Below are 21244 nucleotides of genomic sequence, written 5' to 3'. Positions count from 1 at the left end.
TCTTTCTGTGCGCAAATTTGAGTTTAAAAAAATTTCATTACTTATGCAAAGTATTTTTCCACTTTTCCATTTTCACTTAAAAGTTTGCAAAAATTGTGGCGAAAACGCAACACCACTCCTACAAATCTGCGAACAAAAAGGCATCAGGAGCATCAGTTTATCCATAGAAACTACCCTTTACCACCATAGAATTGATAAAATTAAATCTCATAGAATGAATAGCATTATTCGTACAGATGTGGTAAAAAGCTATTCTTTCGAATAATTTCATCAGTATTCCACACATGTCCGTTTTAGAAATATTATTGATGTAATAAAAAGTTGCTTCGTTGGGCAAATCGATCTCAGTAGTGCTCCCTATAGTTTTGATTCTTAAAGTATAGGCAGTTTTCCGCATATTTGCTCGGACACCTGCAAACCAAGCTGCATAGGTCCCACCCAGATCGTAGACTCTAGAATAGAGAGAACGAACATTGAAAATTTGAAAAAACTCTGCCTCACAGGCGTAAAATTTTATCGAACATTTTCAGGTCATATTTTCTTTTCATGAAAGTTAGACTAGCTTTTATCTCGATCTATTTTTTCCAAGTTATCATCATTTTAGTGGAGAAAAATGAGCAACCGATGGGAAAATATAAGACATACAGGATGGAATAAGAACTTTGATGGATTCTCGTCTAGAAATAACTTTTATACCACTTAAAACTGCTCTAACCCCAAGACGGCGAATTAAAAACCGAACTTTCAAATTTGTGACTACTTCTTAGTGAATAAACCAAACTGAATTTGATTCATTTTCAAATGGTTGCAATATCAGGTGACTGAAAAGAAGAAAATTAATGGAAATGTCGATTTTTCGGAAAGGAAAGAAAACAGAGTGATAACATGCTGAAAATGATTCAAAAATTTTCTAAAAATCGTGCTGTCAAAGATAACAGCAACGCTTAAAAATAGGGTAATTTAATGGAACTCAGGAAGAACACTGAAATTACAAAGTCTCATTGAAGAGCAGAAACGAAGGTCCTCGTCGGCGAATTGCCAGCAACAACAACAAGTTTTTGGCACGATGACAGTATCAAACACGGTCAAAGCACACTTTTTTCAGGATTCAGGTGAATATTGCGCACGATTACTCATCAATGATAGCGAAGAAAATCTTCGAAAACGTACATTAAATAATAGTAAATAATAAATGAAATAATAATAATAATAAATAATAAGAGCCTGGACAATAGCATCAATCAAGGGTAGGTATGTAGTACTCTCAGATTCAGATACAAGAAAAAAATTATAAAAAGGATTATGTTATCAATTGTTTGATTATTATTATACATTATAATATTAAATTTCTATATTATGCACTACCGGATATTATATTATATATTATAAGATTACTATAGATTATAGAACAAGGAAATACTACCTTTCATTAATCGGACCTGTCCCATTTGAGTAATAGAGAAATTCATCTTGCTTCATGCTTTAGATAAGAAAAAAGAAAGGAAAAGAAAAGAAGGAAAGAAGGAGAAGAAGCAAAATCGTTAAAGTGAAGAAGATCTATTTCTTCACAAATAAAAAAAAATTTACTCTGTTTCTAGAAGGCTAAACTCTCATCTCCATAGTTTAAATCAATTCTTTTTTTCCGATGTATGGAGAAAATGGAAATTATCCATGGTAATCACATTGTCCAACAAGAAACGGCTTCATACCACATGCACTCATGTTGGATATTGGCAGGAATTAGTGGGCACTCTGAATAATCCAAGCATCCGACTATTAATTCAAGAATCGATGCAAAATTTGTAATATGTATGTGCGGAATGAGTTTTAACAAATTCTGCTTTCTAATCATTCACACTCGAATCGGAAATTTATTTGAAATTTGAAATTGAACTGAAATTGAAATTGAAATGAATCTGGAATTTATTAACCAACTGACGACAACGCACTTCTTTTTTGCGCATTTGGCGCCAATCGAGACTTTTACGAGCTATATTTGAACAAAATAATAATAATAATAATAATAATAATAATAATAATAATAATAATAATAATAATAATAATAATAATAATAATAATAATAATAATAATAAACTCATTAAGCACAGAAAACCTAAAAAATTAGTAAATCACGAAAATAAACGATGAAAAGTGTGCGGCTCATCGGTGAGCCACGTTGTCCCACGCGACCAAAAAAAGCGCCGCTCACCTTTGAGTCGCGCTAACGTGAAAGCGTAAAATATCATAATTTTCAAAGAGACTCAGAAATATGTACAAAAAGAAGGAAAAATAGAAACTATTTCAGTAACTTCCAGAAAATTTCTGCCACCTTTATATTCAAGGAAGTAGATCGTTCAACAACAACAACAAAAAACGTATTCCCCCCCTCCCCCTAAATTCTTCGTGACCAACGAACGCATCATGGAGACTAGGAAAACAATAAACAAAGGCTAGAACTGCTAATTTCCGCTCATAGAGAATATTTCATCATCAAGTTTGATAAATATATGAGACAGAAAACCCTTAGAAAAACCAAATAGAACTAAATAAAGAAAATGAGAAGTAAAAAAGGGAAACAAAAAAGAGAAGCGAAGAATAGAAGAAAAAAAACTTGAAGATGAAAAATCCTTCAATGACAGCGGGCTTCCCCTGTTTGGACGCGTTTTGTTCGTTTTGACCTGTTTGCTACAAGGACGGCACAGCTGCGTTCTGCAGCGACCATTTTTCCATGGATTTAGAATTTGAAAGGGAAATTTTGAAACGTTCATGAAATTTGCATCGATATTGCTGAAAATGTGAATTGACTAGAAAATTATTGAATTACGGTGCTGTTTTGATGGAAATTGCTGTTGGTTTCTGAGTTTTGTGGAAGGGATTCTAAATTCTCAAGGATTTCAGTACTTTTTCGGCTGAAGATGGACAGAAAAAACAGGGATAACAAACGGTGAGAGCTAAGAACTGGAAAGTCTTTGTTCTCGGAATTTTCTGGATTTTTCATCGTAACAACTAGATGAGTTCTTTTTTGATCAAAAAAGAAAAAAGAAAATGAAAGATGTCCGAAAACAAGTATTCGCGAGAAATTATGCGAAGGATGGCGCCAAAAGATCAAACGCTCAAAAGATCAAATCTCGTCGAGTGGTGAGTCGCGGAAAACAATGGAAACAATTCCAGAAATAATGAGAGGGAGGAGATCATCAAGAGGAAACGCGGCCGAGGAAAGCCCCTCCTAATCCGATTTACCATGAAAAAGTAATAGAAATAGAAAAAAAAAGATAGCAAACAAATGAAACAAGAAAATGCGACGGAAACAAGGTGAAACAAGGCGTTAATGCTGCGATGACGTCATTGCGATGAAGGAAACGAGTCGATAAAAAGAAAACGACAACTGACACCGTGTGGACATTCGTCCGTTGGATCCAGGTCATTTTTCCCGACTTTGCTAATAAATGGAACAGCCTTTTTTTCCTGTGGATAACCTGGATCATTGACCCGCTGTGTACTTTTGAGGAATTCAATTTTTTTTTCGAGAGAGAGAGATTTGGCGCCGATTTTAAACCGGTTTAACGGAACGCGACGGGCGGCACTGCAGGTGCAGCCGCCGCTGCCGCCTTGGCACACGTCCAAAACGTGGACAAACCCCTCTCCGGCGTGTGTCGTTGAGTGGATTTTCGGGATTTTTCTGCGTCTCTGACGTCTTTTAAAAATCGAACACATTGTTTTATGCGTTTTTTTTTGTTCAAATATAAAAAAACCACACAAAACATAATCTATATTCAAATCAAATTCAAAGTGAATATAGTAGCATAACGGAGCATTAATATAATTACGAACTAACTAAAAATTAACAAAAATTAGTGATCAGCGTAAAAAAAAACCAAAAGACACTGTCTTGTAAAGAAAGAAATGCTCTTTCAAATAACACATTACATAAAGCTGAGCTCTTTTTTTGTGCACGAGTTTAAATTTGAAAAAAACGCCATTAGTACAAAATAAATTAATATAAAAACAAAGTAAGCTACCGGGTATTTTCGCCTCCTAAATAATTATTTGAAGTGATTTTATATACATGATACGTATGCTGCATGTTTTGATCTACGATCACCGCTATGATCGATGATTGATCAAATCAATTCAAAGTGAATAGATTAGCATGATGATGCGTTAATATAACACTAAGCTACTATTTTACGCTATTTTACGGCTACTGGGTCTTTATGTACGTTTTTGATTCATTAATTTGAACATTATTTTATAGAATAGAACTAGAAAACAAAAATAAATAAGTAATAAAATAAAATAAAAAATAAAATTTAATAAGATTTTGTATGTAGTAATTTGCGGTGTTTACGTTTTACGGAAAATTTATTTTATGCAATATCTAAACATATTCTTAATACATAATCTAATTAACAAATATTAAATTTATATCCATCTATGGATCTAATTCAAGCCACGATGCTACTCCAAGAACAAATTCGATTCTTATTTCCAGATGCGCAATCAATCAATTAAATTCACTTCTACGAGTTCAAAATTGTGAACGAACTGCCGCTCAAATCGTTCAAACCTCTACTGTCGACGTATAAACAAAGTTTGGGGCCTCAGAAGTGTCAGCGAAGAGCAGAGCGGTACAGAGCGGGTTCCTAACAGCGGTGCCTAATATTTGAGGTGATGTGAGTTAGGTTCGGTGAAGTTCAGTGGGCCGAAATGATCCAGATCTATGCTCATTGGTGCTATGAAAAAGTCTTTAAGCAATCACAGCGGCATCTCAACGTGTCTAGGTACTGTAAATATGTACAAAAGTTTTCCACTCAAGAAAATATTACGTAGCCGTAGACCATTAAAATAGAAAAAAGTTCGTTTTATATCCAAGCTATGGATTTCTCGAGTCGATTAGGGAAATTATAAAGGATTAAAGAGGTTTTTTTTTAGATATCTACGTATTTAGATAGCTATGATTCAATACAAAGTATATGGACAGATTAGTGGTCGCTATTAGCGCCGCACAATTAACAGCATCATGCAACAGCACGAGAACGTACTGTAAGATTCGATTTCAGCGGAGAAAGAAGTGATAAAAGAACGTGGAGTGTTGAATTTAATGAAGGTATGGTAGGAAAAAGATGGGTTCTACAGCATGCTGTATGCTCAATTTTGGTCGATATGCACTCATTTAAAGGGCGCAATCGGAAGGACCTCCAGCTAAACCTCGAAAACATTAACGGAATAACCGGAGTAGCCTTTTTGAAAAGCCGGTGAATAGAAATCATGATATACGTGAAGAGATGACAAACGGAATCAAGAGAGGAACAAGGTCCCGCTGATAGGAACAAGGTCCCGCTGATCTCCTCAATTTTAAGAAGTACGACATGGCAGAAAGAACGACATGTTCATGAGGGTAAGACAAACATCCCAGAAAAAAAATTGATGAAAGATTTTTCCGCGAGCGCTTTTGAGTGTATTCCTGATTTCCTGGAAGAGTGGGTTCAATTACATTCTGAGGGAACTCAAAGCAAGGATGAGAGATCAAAAAGTAGTTAAAACTGTGACATCCAATAAATGAAATCCGCTCTGAGCTACGCTGATAAATCCATGTTCAGTTGTTCAGCTGTCCACGTATAAAACTCGTCTGAACAGCGATTCGAACAATGCAGCGACCTCTCGTCGCACGGTTATTTGGCTACGATCCAACAGAACCACCCATTCCTCCAACAGAACCATTCGTTCCTCGTCCTCCACCTCACAAACAACCCTCAGAATCGAAAATGATGGAAATTAGTCAGTGTTTCTCATAGTTTTCTCAGCTGCCACCTAAGCGCACCTCATCCTCATCATTATTCCCTCATTTAATATTGACGGGACATTTTTCATAGCAATAGAGAGCGGTTTCCATTGATCTGTCGGAAATTTACATTTATAACTATAATATAAAATTATGAAAATTATAAGTAAGAATAAATAAAAAATAAATAATGATATGATATAATATATGAACAGTATAAATAACAAAAAAGTCAATTATTAATTTCACATATATATGAAATGGAATGTGTTACACTGTCTAATATAATGCCATTAATTTATATAATTTATAAAATTGTCATTAAAATTCTTCTAATTTCTTCTAAATTTCTTATTCATATTCCTATTTGTATATTATTTCATTCTAACAATCTATATAATAATTTTTTCAGGCAAATAATCATTTTTACCCTTATGGGATCCTCTGTAATTTATAATAATTTGAACATAAGCACTGAATTGAACATTATCTTCACTAAGCGATTTCACCAGGGATTATGGATTCAACTCAGTTTGTAATTTTTTTAAAGGAGCATCTAATTTTTTTTTCGAAAGACTAATCCGTTAAACCTGTTCAATGTGAAAACATTTTAACCTAAAAATATTCTTCTTTCAAAAGATAATTGTTCTTTTCAAGCAAAATGTGCTTCTCCTATTACCAAACAGACAAATTCTCAATTTCTTTTCAATATGTCGGTCTCGAAAGGAAAAACGGATAATTTCCCTCCTCTTATTTTGATCAATGTCATCTATAAGACGATAGCTCCTTGTCTAGTTTCTGGATTCTTCTTCTTTTCTTCCAAAATCTAAAAAGAAAACTGAATAAATTAACGAATAAATAGGTGGATAAAATCATATAGTATTTTTTCAAAAAATTTTCACTACTCAAGTGTCCAAGTGTAAATTTTGAGTTAGCAACAGCTAGGTCCACAGTATTCCCAAAAAATACTCTAAAAAAAGGATATTCTTCCAAACTGGGCTGACCAAAAACTCACGTGATTTTCAACGTAACTCCTTGCTCAAGTTGTTAGAGAACCAAGAAGAAAAAAACAGCACAGGTGACACCTACTGTAGTTCTAAGTTCTTTTTTTCTTTCAAATTTCCATTCCTTGTCAAATTATACAGCTACACAACCCTTGTATGTTATCTACGAGGTACCATTGAGAAAACAAACTTTTTTCAAAGGGAAAGAAGAGGAAAAGGAGGAAGGAGCGAGAAAAAAATAAGAAAAAAAGCAAAAATAATAATAACTAACAAAAAATAGTCAAAAAATAATAATAACCTATTCTTCCATTAAAAGATTGAACTAAGGAGTGAAACGATGATTTCTCCAAGTTTTGTGGAATGAAACATCGTTATATTGATTTTTTAAAATGTATATTCTTCAATTATCATTATCATTTGTCTTCACATCTGATTGTTAGAAGACCCGCCCATTGAGGAACGTGGCCATCGTCAGATTTGAACCATTTTTATTCGATATTTGAGAAAAAAAAAACATAAAAACAAACATTAAGAAAACAAAAAACTGATAAAAAACGAAACAAGAAAAGCGAAAACAAGAGAACATTATGGTGCATTATCCTGATGATATTAAAGAAAAAAACAGAAGAAGAAAAACTGAGGTAATGACTTGTAGAATTTGTCTTCCGGTCTCCTATGTGTCGAGAGATGGAAGGCTCAGAAAGAGTACTTCGCCTTATCAGCTCAGAAATCTCTCCTCTATTAATCCAATGAGTTTTTCTCTGATACACCGTTGGTTTTCTTCGAGCGAGAAACGGAGATCTAGTGTAAATCCATGCATTAGGATTAATTGATGCAAAAAGACGAATTATTGGTGCATTATCCTGAAGATATTGGAAAGATCTGTTGAAAAATATATTAAAAACAAGTTCAATACGGAATGTGATGTGTTCTATTCCATAAATATGAAAATAGTGTAGAGCAGCGAAAAGAAAAATCAGAAGAAAAAATGGAATGAATCCGGGGAAAAAATCAGAAGAAAAAATGGAATGAATCAGGGAAAGAAATAAAAGGTAGGAGGAATGGCCAGGAGCATCGGGAAATGGTGAAATTGTAAGGAATAGTCTATTTTTTCGTTGTTTTTTTTTTCGGAGAATTTCGCGTGTTCATTTCTATAATATCCTGTGTGAAGAAACGAATCACGCTCTATACCGTGACTTTGTTCTTCCCAGAAATTTCTAGAAATACATACTGATCTGAGAAATACTCTGAAATGTACCTAAGATATTCTGAAAAGATTAATAATATCTAATATTTTAATATTTCGATATTAATTCTAGAAAAAACCAACAACACATAAAACAAGTTTTCAAAAACTTTTTTTTTCAAACAAAGCAGAAATTAAATGTGGAGAGAATTAGCAGAATAAATAAGTCATAGGTGTAAGAACGTACTAGTAATGAATCATGGATAACAATAGATATCAAATAATTGAAGAAAAAAGTGGTTCTCAAGATTCCTGGAACAAAATCAGCGCTGTTCTCAGCAGCAATGGTGTCGTCAAAGCTTTTCTACACCTCTTTATCAGCTCCGCGAAATGTTTGACGAACTAAGGTGCATTCGGTTATCGCAGAAAAGGAAACGAGTACTTTAAATTGCGTGTAAAGCAACGCTGTTTCTTATGTTTGGAACAATTTTCTATCAAAATAGAAAAGATCCATAGCAATCGCTACTATAGTACAATCACCTGATACAGTAGTAATCAGGTGGAGTACTTTAACCACGTAAACATTGATAAAGGACGATTGCAGACGAGAAAATAAACAAAAGAAAAAGGATGGTAGGATGGAAATCAGTAGACAAAGACAGTACAGTGTGTGACGTGTGCGGACACCGATCCCAAACGGAAATCAGAACAAAATTTCAACAGAAATTTTTATTAACGTGATAAACAAACCGTCAGTAACACTTTTTACTAGTGAACTAACAATCAGCTGACCAGAGATAAGAAAATCCACATGATAATTTTACAAAAAAAGGAGTGTTTTAAAGAAACATGTATTAAAATAATCAATTAACTGGGAACTCTCACGAGAAAATATTTCCGAAAATATATCACAAGAGAAAAAAACGTCAAAGATATGAAATGAATTGAGAACACGGCAGAAAAAAATGAAGTGCGGAAAGAATTTCCAAACCGGTGGATCTGGAGGAGTATTCCGCGACTTTTGAAAATCCAACAAAAATATAACAAGAAAAATTTAATAGCAAAAATAAATCGTTTCACTCATTTCAAACAATTTATTTCGTTGAAATTTCATTTAAAAAAAAACTCATTTTACTTCCATCAACGGTCTTTTTCATGCATAAAATTTCTCATTTTCGTTAAATAATCACTTTCCACTCTTGGATCTTCACTGAGATCCACAACAATAGTGGACTCTGGTAGTGGATAGGAATGCTTAAAGATTTAGTGGGATTTTTTGTTTTAATGCTAATTTTTAATAATAGTGAATACTTCCCCTATTTCCGGTGAATTTTAGATTCCACTTCGCTTCAATTACTGTTGATGGATCTAAATTTTAATTTTACTTATTAGTTTTCGGGAATCAGGCAAATTTTCTGTTCCTCTTGAAAATTTTCTAATTTTCCTAGCGTCCATCACGTATGAGTTCAGATGAAAATTACGTATGAGTTCTCACAAACATTGAAGATACTATTACTTAAATGACAGGAGTTGGTAGCCCCTAATTCCAGGAAATTAGATCCAGAATAGCATAGGTTTGTCCCCTTAAAGAGCAATAATCCAGAGTTTTATCCTAATCAAGGGTGATAAAATTTTTGAGACGCCGAATCTTGGAAAGCAGTGGGCTCATTCATATCTCTGATGGTAATCCATTAATCCAATCCATTAATAATTAAGAAGGGAATGAGAGGCAAAGGAACGATGAGAACACTAGGTAGTTCCAGAAATCTTCAGACGTCAACAAAAATTTTTTACTCCTTGAGTAATCCTCGATTCCCCGACAACGCCCGTGAGCATTCTATTGGGGCACAGCAGAGAAGAAACAACGTACAACTAACAGAGAATTTGAGTTGCTGCGGACGCGTCGCGGTCTCCCGTGTAAACATAAGTGTTGACGACTATATTTTGACTTAATGGGATTCTTTAGGTCAGTGAGGAGGTATTTCCCCGAGATTTCACTCTGAAGCTTCCCCATCTCTGCTATAGCAAGTTCTCTTTATACCGATATTATACCATTCCACAAGAAAACAATGGAAAGATAGAATGCTGCCCTAGAAATAGAATTACAATGCATTGCAGCTTAAATAAAACTAATAAATCTCTTGCATTCCTACTACAGTATTAAAAAAGATACCATTTATCTGCCTACACAAACAATTCTCGAACATTTTGGCCGAGTAATTTCATCTGTAAATATATTCAGGAAAAATCACTGTGGTACGACTTACGAGCACTACTGTATGATACAACGAACATGCATATAAAGACCACCAATATGATTTTTCTCTCCCTTCTAGTTAAAGGCAGCGGTTTCACGGAACTGACGATCTCGGGGGCAAACATACGAGTTCAGGATACGGATTACGAGAGTGAGCGTGACTCCTGTGGATTCTTCTCTTTTACCCCTGCTGAAAAACGGTGTTTGATGCTAAGACGTGCGTGAAAACGTGCCGCTAGCCTTGTGCACGCGCCCCGTCCACCAGTGAGCTTTCGAAGATTCCACCAGTGAGCTTTCGAAGCAATGAGATTCTCTCACCAGTCAGATCAAGGCTTAAAAAAAAGAAGGAAACTAGTGTTGTTGAGGAAGAAAAGAAACCAGTGAATAGGAGTGTGCAGAAGAATGACGCGCTTTCACGTAACTCGTAGGAACAAGCGCCATTATCCACACGTTTTTTTTCGGGATGATCAGCAGGAATTGACCAGGGTCATGCTCATACTCGTAATCTACACTCTGAACCCTATATTCACTCACAGAGACCTCAACTTCGTAGGTTTCGTGATATGCTGTATTGAGTAGTTCAAATTAAAATGACGGCTTTAATTCAAAAATAAAAGTAAACTACTATTAGTAATGAGGTCCATCCCCTTCCTAATTGGGCTGAACAAAATTGTAGCGGAATCCACAACCATATCATAATCGCGTAGCTTCTACGGATAACTCCACCATAGTCATCTTAGATGAGCCCTTCCAAACAATAAACTAGTACCTTATAATAGAGCTCAGATAGATACTTGACCGCATATTTCTCGTTTTTCAAAATCTATTCTTGAAAAAGCTCTGTTCAAATGACACAGAGAATAACATTCAGCTCACTTCACACATCCATGCGATTGGTAATGTTATGAGGTTTTGTGCAACTTGAAGGGTTTGGTGAGATAACAAACTTGGGTCAACCATACAAACGCTTTTTAGTATCTCAACGTAAGTTGAAGGAGTTCAATCCCACTCCAAAAGGCGCGACTGAAAGCAAATCCATTCCATCGAAACTCCCTACATATTCAAACAGCAAGGTGGTAAACCAGATAAGCCGAATCGCGCATTTCTCAGGAACAGAAACTTTACAAACATTAAAAAACGTGCCTTATAACTGCTTTACTGCACTCTTTACAATCACAATAAGTGCGAAGCATAGAACTCTAAGTGGAAAAACACCACCACCGGGTATCTACCTTCTATTCTGCACAAATGAACCCAAAAAGGGAATATAACTAGTATGTGTCTTGACGTTTTCTTAGCGCTATACAATCACAGATTTGAGAAAAAAACTGAAATATAACCACTAAAAATTATGCACACGGAATTACAAGTCGTACAAAAGAAGATTTGGTGAATTTACAGTTATTACTTACAGAATTACGAGAAATTATACAAATATGTGAACGACCAACACACAGATCGATGATGGTCATTGACGCAAGAAGTGTGGAATGGTCATTCGAAGTGTATACCACAAATCTGAAACAAACAACGCATGCAGTGACGACAAAAATAACCATGCACTCTGGATCTCATCCGCATGTTATCAATACTGCCATTAGATAGAAAAAAATTAAAAACACCAGTTAAAAGAGGAATTGAACATGTTTTACGTCTTCTCAAATCCTCAACAGCAAGCCAAAATAGTGATCTTACTCATATCACATCAACTCACTCTGAACATCACCACACAAACAACATTACGATCTCACCTAAGCAGAAATTGTTCTACTTCGTCTTCCAGAACGGATCAAGCGCATTCAGTGGATCGTTGGGGTCCAATTGCGGCAATGGAGCATCTCCACCACTTCTGATGTGTTCATGAAGTAAGCGCTTCTCAAGTCGTGTTTTATCACCAGGGCCAAGTTCAAATTTTGAGGGATCCGTTAGTTCCGTTAGAGGAAGGACTCTAGACGTCTGCAAAAGCAACTTCTAAACGAGTGCAACATTTTTCTTCTGCACCAATCACTGTCAGTGATTGAATGACGAACTGATAACAGCAAACAACTCAACAAAAGAAATGAACGGTGACAGAACACTCACCTGAGAAGCAACTGTCGTTGGTGGCGGTGGTGTTGGCGCTTGTGGTTGCATTAGCGCTGCAGCCTGGAGGAAATCCTTCTGTTTCGGGAAGGCCAAAATGTGCAAAAACTCGAAACAACCAACCATGGTCCTAAAACGAACTTACTGGTCGACTAGGTTGGTTGACGACTCCTTGATGCTGAATAGGCAACACTGCAGCTGCTGGTCGTGGGGGTTGACAGACTGGCTGAAGAAAAAGGTGGATAAGAACAATAAAGTAGATATTCACACTACACATACCTGAGCCTGACCCTGTGCAGGTGGCACATCCTGAACATGCACTGGTTGTGTCTGTGCAGTGACAACACCGGCAGCAGAAGTTGGCTGTGATATTGGCATCGAAATTGGAGTCCCAGGTAGACGATGGATTGCAGAGAGTGTTACTGATTCGGATGACACACTTGAAGAAGGTGCACAAGTTCGAAGAAGGTCTGAAGAAAGGAAAAGCTGAGGATGTCTTGAGGAAGTAGAAGTGGTAGAAGAAGCAGTAGAAGAAAAGATCTCGAGAAGACATAAAAGCAGCAGGATAAGCTTCGTATATAGGTAACGTCACCCAAAAAAAATTCAACATATCACCATGAACAAAACTATTCCTTAAAAAAATATCATGGAACACTTGTAGGGTTTACTCTGATTTTCCATGGACTTCGGTTGTGGTATCATGGCGGGTGGCAAATTACTGTCGTCAAGTATTCCGTCCAAAAGATCCTAAAGCCTTAAGCAATTTGAGAGTAATAATGGCAGCGGTTATGAGTAAAATAACATTTGAAAATTGAGCAAATTAAACGAAAAGTAAAAGAAATTAACATAACCATTTAAACAATTAGGACCCACCACGTTGGAGAATGGTTTCTGTGTCTGCTGCGGTGCCTGTCCAACCGCTTGTGTCTAAAGCATCAATTATAAAGAAATTCAAGATTTGGTTAAGTCAGGATTAAGACATCAGCATTCTTAAATCATGAAGGAGGATTTTTTGGAAACACTCTTCTATTTTTCTGCTACTAAAGCACGGACCAGACATTTCCAATAGTTTCACCTAAATTTTCGCCTAAATAAGTTATAAAACATAACTCTCATTCGTACAGTATTGTTATTGGATCCAAATTAGTTGTTATGGTAATGTTGCCGTTTCGAGTACTTGTTGCAGTAATGCTATCGGACTAGTTCCAAAAAAGAATACTGGGACATTAATCGAACTAGATCTCACCGGCTGCGTTGACTTATACTGTTGCAGGGGAGGCACTGGTGATGTATTGCAGATCAATCCTGCGGTCGTTGCACCTACATGCCAAGGTGACTGCGACTAAAACGAAAGGATTCATGGAATTCTTCGCGAAAAGAAACAATTCTGAGGAAGATCCAGAGCAAGCACAACTGTATTTGGAATTCTATTGAACGGCAAAAATTGCGGAAGAAGTTCAATTACCGCGCTTGGTGCCACTCCAATGTGCCAAGGCGAGATAGAGCTAGGTTGAAAAGGGACAAATTGCGGTTGAACCAGTGGAGGAGTTTGCAACCTTGCAGCTGGTGGTTGCTGTGACAGTGAGGGCTGACAAAAAAAGTTAAAAACCAAAGGTAAACCAGGACTTGACCAACGTAAAAATCCGCAGAATAGAAAAACCTACCGATTGCGATGATAATGGCGCAAGATTTGGTTGCGGTGCAGGAACTGGCTGTGGTAGGTTGCTTACTTGATTAGTTACTGTCGAAGCACTGAATTGTTGCTGCTGTTGCTGTGGTGGTGGCTGCTGTACATGCTGCATGAAAATTTGACCATTCACAGTATGTACAGGTTGTTGAACAGGTGGATTTTGTTGTGTTTGTGGAGGAGCAGCGACCTGTTGAACAGTCTGCCCGCTCATTGGAACATTGGCTGCTGTTGATGGAAACAATGTCGCTTGTTGAGGATGCTGTGATTCGGAATGAGGGAGAGCAACAGTTATTTGGTTCGCATTGGCTTGTTGATTTGGCAACGGGATATTTGGTGGTACTGGCGCCATCAAAGGCTGATGCGGAGTCAGTGTAGACGGTTGTGTAGTGATTTGCTGTAGCTGCACAGTTCCAGGAGCAGGCGTAACCTGCTGCGCAGGAACCTGCGGTATCTGATACTGCCCTCTGTCTTGCAGATTGCCTCCTGAAGGACATGGTGGACAAACTGGTGTATATACCAAACCTTGAGGATGATTAGATATAGGATAATGAGCGGGGACGTGTTGGACTTGAGACACTGGCAACGTCTGAGCACGAATTTGCTGCAATTACATAGTTAAATAAATGAATCAGTGAAATCAACTCCCGCTCACCTGTTGCATATTGTTCCACTGTACACCCGCTAGATTCGTATCTACCGAAGCAATAGGCGTAGCCACCGTAGGTGTTGGCACATTTTCAGCTCCAGCATACTGCTGGTACTGCAGCGCTGGACCGGTTCGTAAATGGTGTGTTGATAACGGTATATGTGTATGGTTAGTCTGTGGCAGCGGTTGCTGCGGAACGTAATGTTGTGGTAGAGCAGCGGGAGGAGGGCCTGATTGAGGCCTTGGGGCTACAGTACCTTGGAGGTGAGCTGGAAGGCCAAGTGCAGGGTTGTGTGCTACAGCATGGGCTGCATGAGACATCGCAGGCACAGCTGAGTACGGAATCTGTTGAACTGCTGCAGCTTGGCGCCCCGGATCTTCATGTGCATGATGGTATTGGTAGCCAGTTAATTCTAAAAGTGAATTGAGCGTACACTATAGTGAGCAGGCAAAAAGTATCTTGCTTACCTGATATACTGCTCGGTGCCGGTGATGGTGGTCCCATTACCACAGGAGGATGTGATGCATGAAACTGCGGTTGTCCGAGCTGACTAGCATATTGAACGTCCGGTCGAGGTACTCCGCCAGGAACTAGAGGCTGATATGGGATAGAAGACGTTGGTGGGGGTATATATCCAGCTGAAGGGGCGGCACCACCCGACATTTTGTTCCGATAAAACTCCTTGTAGTCACCCAGTCGAGGACGACCGCCTAAATTCTACCTCAATAATAATATGCTCAAGACTTTGTTCAGACTGCTCTAACCTCTGACTGGTGTAGGAACACCAGGAAGAGAAGTTTGCGCGACTCCACCTATGGAGAAGTCAGCTAGTGCATCACGGGTTTCAGTGGCCCGTTTCAGAGCGGCCATTTTCTCCTCTAAGGATCGCTTTTCAGCTTCACGTTTTTCTCGCTCCGCTCCAACTGCAAAAGGTACCAGACATTACAGCGAATTCATTCACTTAGCTTTTCAAATGATTGCCAAGCATCACAATGAAAAAAAAAACTTACAAGCAGCTTCAATTCCTTCAACAGCAAGGGTGAGTTTGTGCAGGCGATCAAGCAATTTCATGTAAAAGCTTAAAAGACGTTTCTTAACCTGGACGAACATATTATCTTCTTATAATCTATTAAAAATTAGAAATCTTACTTTCTTCCGTCTTCAACCTTACTACACACATCACTGTAGACGTCATATGAAGTAACCAACGCCATGATTTGTTCGGAACGTCTAAATCCAAGAAATAGCGTATGATAAAAAAATGTTTGTGACCAAAGAAACTTTCATCTGCTACCTATTCCAAGCACAACGTACCAGATACATGCTCAAGCATGCAGTACCTCAACTTAAAGCGGCAACATTTGAAAAAGAAGTCCGAAAAAAAAACTGACGCATTGAGGGAAGCTTTGATCTTCTTTCTGAACTCCGAAAAATCAGCATTCGCATCAGTAAGCGCTGAAAGAATCTTCTCCTGAGCTGACAAATTTGCATCGATGTATTTAATGGTCTCCTCATGCTTCTTCAGCTCGGCGATGTAGGTTTCCTAAAAGTAAGAGATTTGATGTAGGATGTAGTCGAGTCAAAACAACATGAAGCACGGATATTTGCGTAGGCGGATGCGCTCGAAGCGGTGCGGTGAAGACAACCGATTTAATCGAGTGGGACCGTGGCGAATTGCAGAGATATGTGGCAGTAACGAGGATACCCACACGGTCTCAGCCGCAACGCTCCACCACGCCGCTTACGCAACCGTCGCTGCTTCATGTCGTTTTGACCCAACTACACTCTTGATAACTCCGCAGAAAATGAACAACTGAGCCATACTCTATGATCCGAATCCCTTTCAGACAGAAGTTTCTTCGCAATGTTATCGTTATTCATCTCATCTGTCAATCGCTGGACCAGCTGAGCTCTTTGAGTCTGCATCTCACGTGTTTTGTCAAGAACACGACGAAGGGCGGCACCTTCAGGAGTGGCTCCTGAAACGAGCATAACCCCAATGCTGGACAGAAAAACTCTGAGAGACTAATTCTCACCCAGAAACGGAAACTAACCGGCATTAATGGCTGGCCCTGCGAGCTTGCTCGTAAGTTCATCTATTGACAAACTTAGCAAATGCAAATTAGTGGTGTGGGCAGCAATAGCTTTGTGCAGTTCGACGTTATTTGATCTGAATGAAACTCGTTTTTGAAATGCATAATAAAAAGTCTAATTAATGTGGAGATAGGAATACGGATAATGATTGTGGTTTTGACTGTGAGACCCGCAAAATAACAGACACATAGAGTAGGAATATGAGAAAACTGGAAGGATTTCTTTCAACACTCAACTTTTCCTATAGCTTTGGTATGGTACCGATGGTAGGAAAAATGATCTCATCTATGATATCTGATACTGAGAAGCGCAAACACTTTATAAGTGTACCAACCTTGCTTTCTGATGATGTTCAGTTAGTCTTTCCAATTCTTTCTTGATCGCTTTATAGCCTTCATCAGAAGTCTAAAATCACTAGATACACACAAGCAACTTCTGCAAGGCAAAGGCAAATAGGAATAGCGATCACTACATTTTTGAAAATGTGGAAGAAGCGCAAATAAAATCCAAGTAAAACGGAACTCACTATTTCAGGAAGATCCACATCAACTAATCGTCCTGTCAATCCACTTAATTTCGCGCCAGCTTCCCTTGCTAGATCACTCACTTCTGCAATTCATATACTATTCATCTATCAGAGACTTAGCACATTTCCTATGAATTTTCTTACTTTGTAAGCTATCCAACAGCTTCGGTATTGCATCAGGCTGAGTCGTAAGGGCGGCGTTCCGTTCGAGCAACATGTCGGGAAGGACAAATGGAGTGGAATCAGCATTCAAATCAATCTCATCAATCCTCAGCGAAACCAAGAAGTTACTAAAACAGTTCCCATTTCGTATTCGCGCATTTCACGTACACCTTCGACTAAATAACTCACTCTAATTCATCGTCTTTTACATTTATCCTTTGCAACACTTCTCGTTTCAATCTTGTCTTTTCTTCTTCATATTCAGACACAGCTTTAACTACGCCAGAAGGAAGAAGACCGCTGAACAAATCTTCTCCTCCTACAGACGGATCCAAAGGATCGAATGACAACGGTCGGACTTTGCATAAACCCTGAAACAAGTACGTCTATACATATAAATCAGCGGTTGATAGACTTCAGCTGGTACCTCAAGATCCTTGCATAGTTCTTCATTGCCAGGAACTCGATCATGGTAAATGAATTCGTTCTCTTTTTTAGCATTATTGAGCCTGAACGTTATCGTAGCGTAAGCAAGCTGTACACTAATCACAACGCTTTACAACGTTGCAACAAATACAGAGAAATAAATGAATGAAAAACCTACTTGTTTCCAACAACATCAGCAAGGAAGGAGATGGATGCCTTCATTGTATCCCGATCCTCCTTTTCTGCTAGTTTCAAAATTGCCATCAAATGTTCGTTTGCAATTTTGTAGTAACCGTACCTAGAAACCAATGATAATATAATTCAGATATGGTGCCAAAATTTTGAATAATGATCTGAAAAACCAGCAATGCTACAGAGAACGCCAACGAACTAAAAACAAGGAGTTGGGCACTGAAAAAAGCTTGGACATCATACACACAAAGCAGGGAAGTTTATTGCGTATAAGAAGAAAACTGAGGAGAAATAAAAACTGAACCTAGAATTAAAAGAACAAAAATAATTTGTCATCGACGTCTCAAAAAAAAAAAAGAATTACGGCTACGCTTCATCTCCTGCAGTTAAAGTTTAAAGGATAAATTTTCTGGCGTTAATCAATCCGCTTGGGATGTGCCCCCACATTCACTTCAATTCAGAATCGTTTGAGATTTACGAACGTGTAACTGGCCTATACCATGACTTGTGGTAGCCAGCCAATGTGTCAAGTCAGTGTTTTTATTCTCCCAGACAAGTCTAGTACCAATTCATCGACCCCGGAGGGATGAAAATCTTGGTGAGCACTAGGGCTAGTTCGAACCTCCGATCGATCGTGCAGGCAGCGAAACCTCTAACCGCCACACTACACCCGCCCCCTCCTGCAGTTATAGGAAAAAAATCTATGTCAGCCAAGAGGGAAATGTTGTTAGGGACCACTTGGTGGCCCCCTTATTTCTGGACCCTCTTTTTTAATTTCTTCTCCTAATAATTTTAGCTTACCTGCCATAGACCCCCTATAAGACTAATGCTTATGTCTTAATGCCCTGACTGATATAGTTATTAACTTCCAAAAATAAGGGCGCCACTGAGTTCCCCCTCCCCACCCAACTACATTTTATGCTCAGCCTATACTCTACATGACTACACCCGAACTTACGAATTCACCGAGGTACAAAACACTTCATTCGCTTAATCAACCTACTGTTTCTAAGAAATCTAGTTATTCAGAGCTCCAATGATAGTTATCCTTTACCGTGCTCCCATCTTTTTCTCGTCATCCGCTTGGCATCCCATGTGAATCATCGCTATCGCACCGTACATTTCACTCTTTATCGCACATGTTCGTGACCATTGCTGTAAGCGAAAAATAAACATTTGTTCAGCAAGGTCACAATGAAGCCAATTGATCTGCAGAAGATAAGAGCAAGCTGGCAAAACTGTGCTAGTGAGCAATGGAAAAAAGGTTCTGAATAACTTTCAAAACAAGGAATAGACGACAACCAACTCCGTGGCAACATTTCTAGCGAGAATTTTTGAGAAAATGAAATAACGAGTAAATCAGTGGAGAATTCTACCTTGTACTTATGAGATGACACGTAATCACCAAGGTTCGAGTTCTCAATATGTCGTAAACACTCTTGATATCTATCTCTAAGGTGTATAGCCAACTTTGCAACAACCAAATTGCTTCGATGATCAATCAAACTCTTCTCCAACAGACATTCTTGAGCTTGCGCCTGAAATTTACTCACGTGGAACTCTTCTACAAATTGTTTTTGCAAACAGCTCCCTTCCTTGAAAAGTGCAAAAATAAAATGTTTTCAGAAGTTGGAATTGATGAAAAAATAGTACATGGAGAAGAAAAACTGCAAAATAGAGAAGATAACAGAAATTCCACCGACCAATAGTACGTTTACGAAGAATGTTAGTAGCTCCTTGTCAAAATCCACTGAAGCGTATTTTGAGGCGTTTAACTTGTCACGAAGATGCTGTAGCGGCCAGGCTGCGTATTGATAATGCATAAAGGCATTTTTAATGCTCTAAAAAATTCATATTTTACCAGATTTGTCGCATCCGATCCGGGAAAATTTTTATCAATTTGTTGGGATTAGCATCAACGATTGGTTGCAAAAAGGGAAGAGGAACTTCGTGGTCATGCAACACTGTCAGAAAATTGCTTCGTAACAATAAATTTTCCATCTACAAGCGAAAACACGATTGGATTTGAAAGAATGAGACGCGTAACTCACATCCTCGTTTTCTCGCGATTCATTTGCTGCGATACAAGCATGAACAGCACCGATGTTGTACATAACACATGCTAATTCGAACCCCACATCATCATAGGTCGCCGAGTGAGCGATTTCCATGGCTCTGTCGTACCTGTTCAACTCAATATTTGTTTACATTAATAGCCACACTATATTTAAAAAAGATGAAGAGCAAGAACAACAACAAGAACAACGGATCAAAGGTTTTAACACAGCACCAACCAACAGAACAGGACTTTGATTGGATCCCCTTCTTCCATAGGGAAACGATTTTTCATCATCAACAGTTGAGCATAATACCGCTTCAATAAACAGGCTGTTTCAACATCTGCGTAGGAGTTGCTTACATTCTGGAAATAACAAAAAAAGTGACATTCAGTCCTTCGTTTTTTAGTGAACAAACGGTGGACTAATGATTTGTGGACAAAAAAAAAACAAAGATTAAAATAAACTAAACAATTAATTCACAACAATAAGACAAAAAGACCAATGTTTGGACCTCTAGCGCTAGTTGTCTAATCCTTAAATCTCAAGTATCTCAAACTCGACTCGAATGGGCAACTTTGTGGTACAAGTCCCTAGCAAGTACGGCAAACAGAATTCTTTCACAAGAGTATATGACTAAGAGAATACTATCCGAAAAAAAACCCTTTCAAGCACTCATCAAGCAACTGAATGGTAACCTTAACAAGGAAAAAAGGACAGCGAACAGATGCACAAACCTGTTTCATAGTCATTATTTCCGATATAGCGTTGTCATATTTGCTCGGATCATCTTGAAAATGAAGAAGAATGTACTGAAAATTCTAAGTCAGTCATCTGTATGGAACGAAAAAACGAAAAACAACTTACCTCTTTTATCTTCAGTCGAAATTCTTCATCATATTGATTCGCGGGGATTTTCGGTTCAGGCTGCAACATCGGTACACGGGGCATGCCCTCCATGGCTGGCTGGTGACTTTTTGTAAGATGTGAGTACTACAATTTCTTTTTGTCTGAAAAAATCTTCAAAGACGTACATATGAGTTCACGGAGTGACAAATCACGCATATATCGGGAATCTATATAAAATATAAGTTATACATGCAAAATGAAGTGCCGATTAATTAGGAATTTAAGGGTTT

At 38.0% G+C, this 21244-nt stretch overlaps 1 protein-coding gene across 2 annotated transcripts; it reads right to left on the bottom strand.

Annotated features, from left to right (window-relative positions):
• Window positions 1-1848: 1848 nt before the first annotated feature.
• On the bottom strand, window positions 1849-21065 carry RB195_004738 (uncharacterized protein; the record flags this gene model as incomplete). Of its 2 annotated transcripts, XM_064182718.1 has the most annotated exons (35): window positions 1849-1893; window positions 1950-2113; window positions 11662-11747; window positions 11981-12005; window positions 12074-12185; window positions 12312-12374; window positions 12457-12537; window positions 12591-12781; window positions 12980-13058; window positions 13185-13238; window positions 13558-13653; window positions 13777-13899; window positions 13976-14602; window positions 14654-15060; window positions 15116-15358; window positions 15413-15571; window positions 15659-15726; window positions 15798-15878; window positions 16040-16066; window positions 16130-16191; window positions 16473-16627; window positions 16703-16818; window positions 17077-17147; window positions 17269-17351; window positions 17413-17558; window positions 17620-17801; window positions 17858-17939; window positions 18035-18154; window positions 19103-19203; window positions 19425-19586; window positions 19752-19889; window positions 20100-20232; window positions 20343-20470; window positions 20843-20917; window positions 20973-21065. In XM_064182718.1, 35 exons carry the CDS (start codon window positions 21063-21065, stop codon window positions 1849-1851), a joined length of 4578 nt encoding a protein of 1525 aa, XP_064033984.1. The 2 variants fall into 2 exon arrangements, with proteins under 2 accessions (XP_064033984.1, XP_064033985.1); XM_064182717.1 differs by lacking the exons at window positions 1849-1893; window positions 1950-2113; window positions 11662-11747 and having other exon boundaries at window positions 11997-12185; window positions 16040-16191.
• Window positions 21066-21244: the final 179 nt, after the last annotated feature.

The sequence above is a fragment of the Necator americanus genome, chromosome I (genome assembly GCF_031761385.1).
Source record: "Necator americanus strain Aroian chromosome I, whole genome shotgun sequence".
NCBI lineage: Eukaryota > Metazoa > Nematoda > Chromadorea > Rhabditida > Ancylostomatidae > Necator > Necator americanus.
Note: the sequence above shows the minus strand (reverse complement) of the source record. Positions and strands in the feature narration are given on the sequence as shown.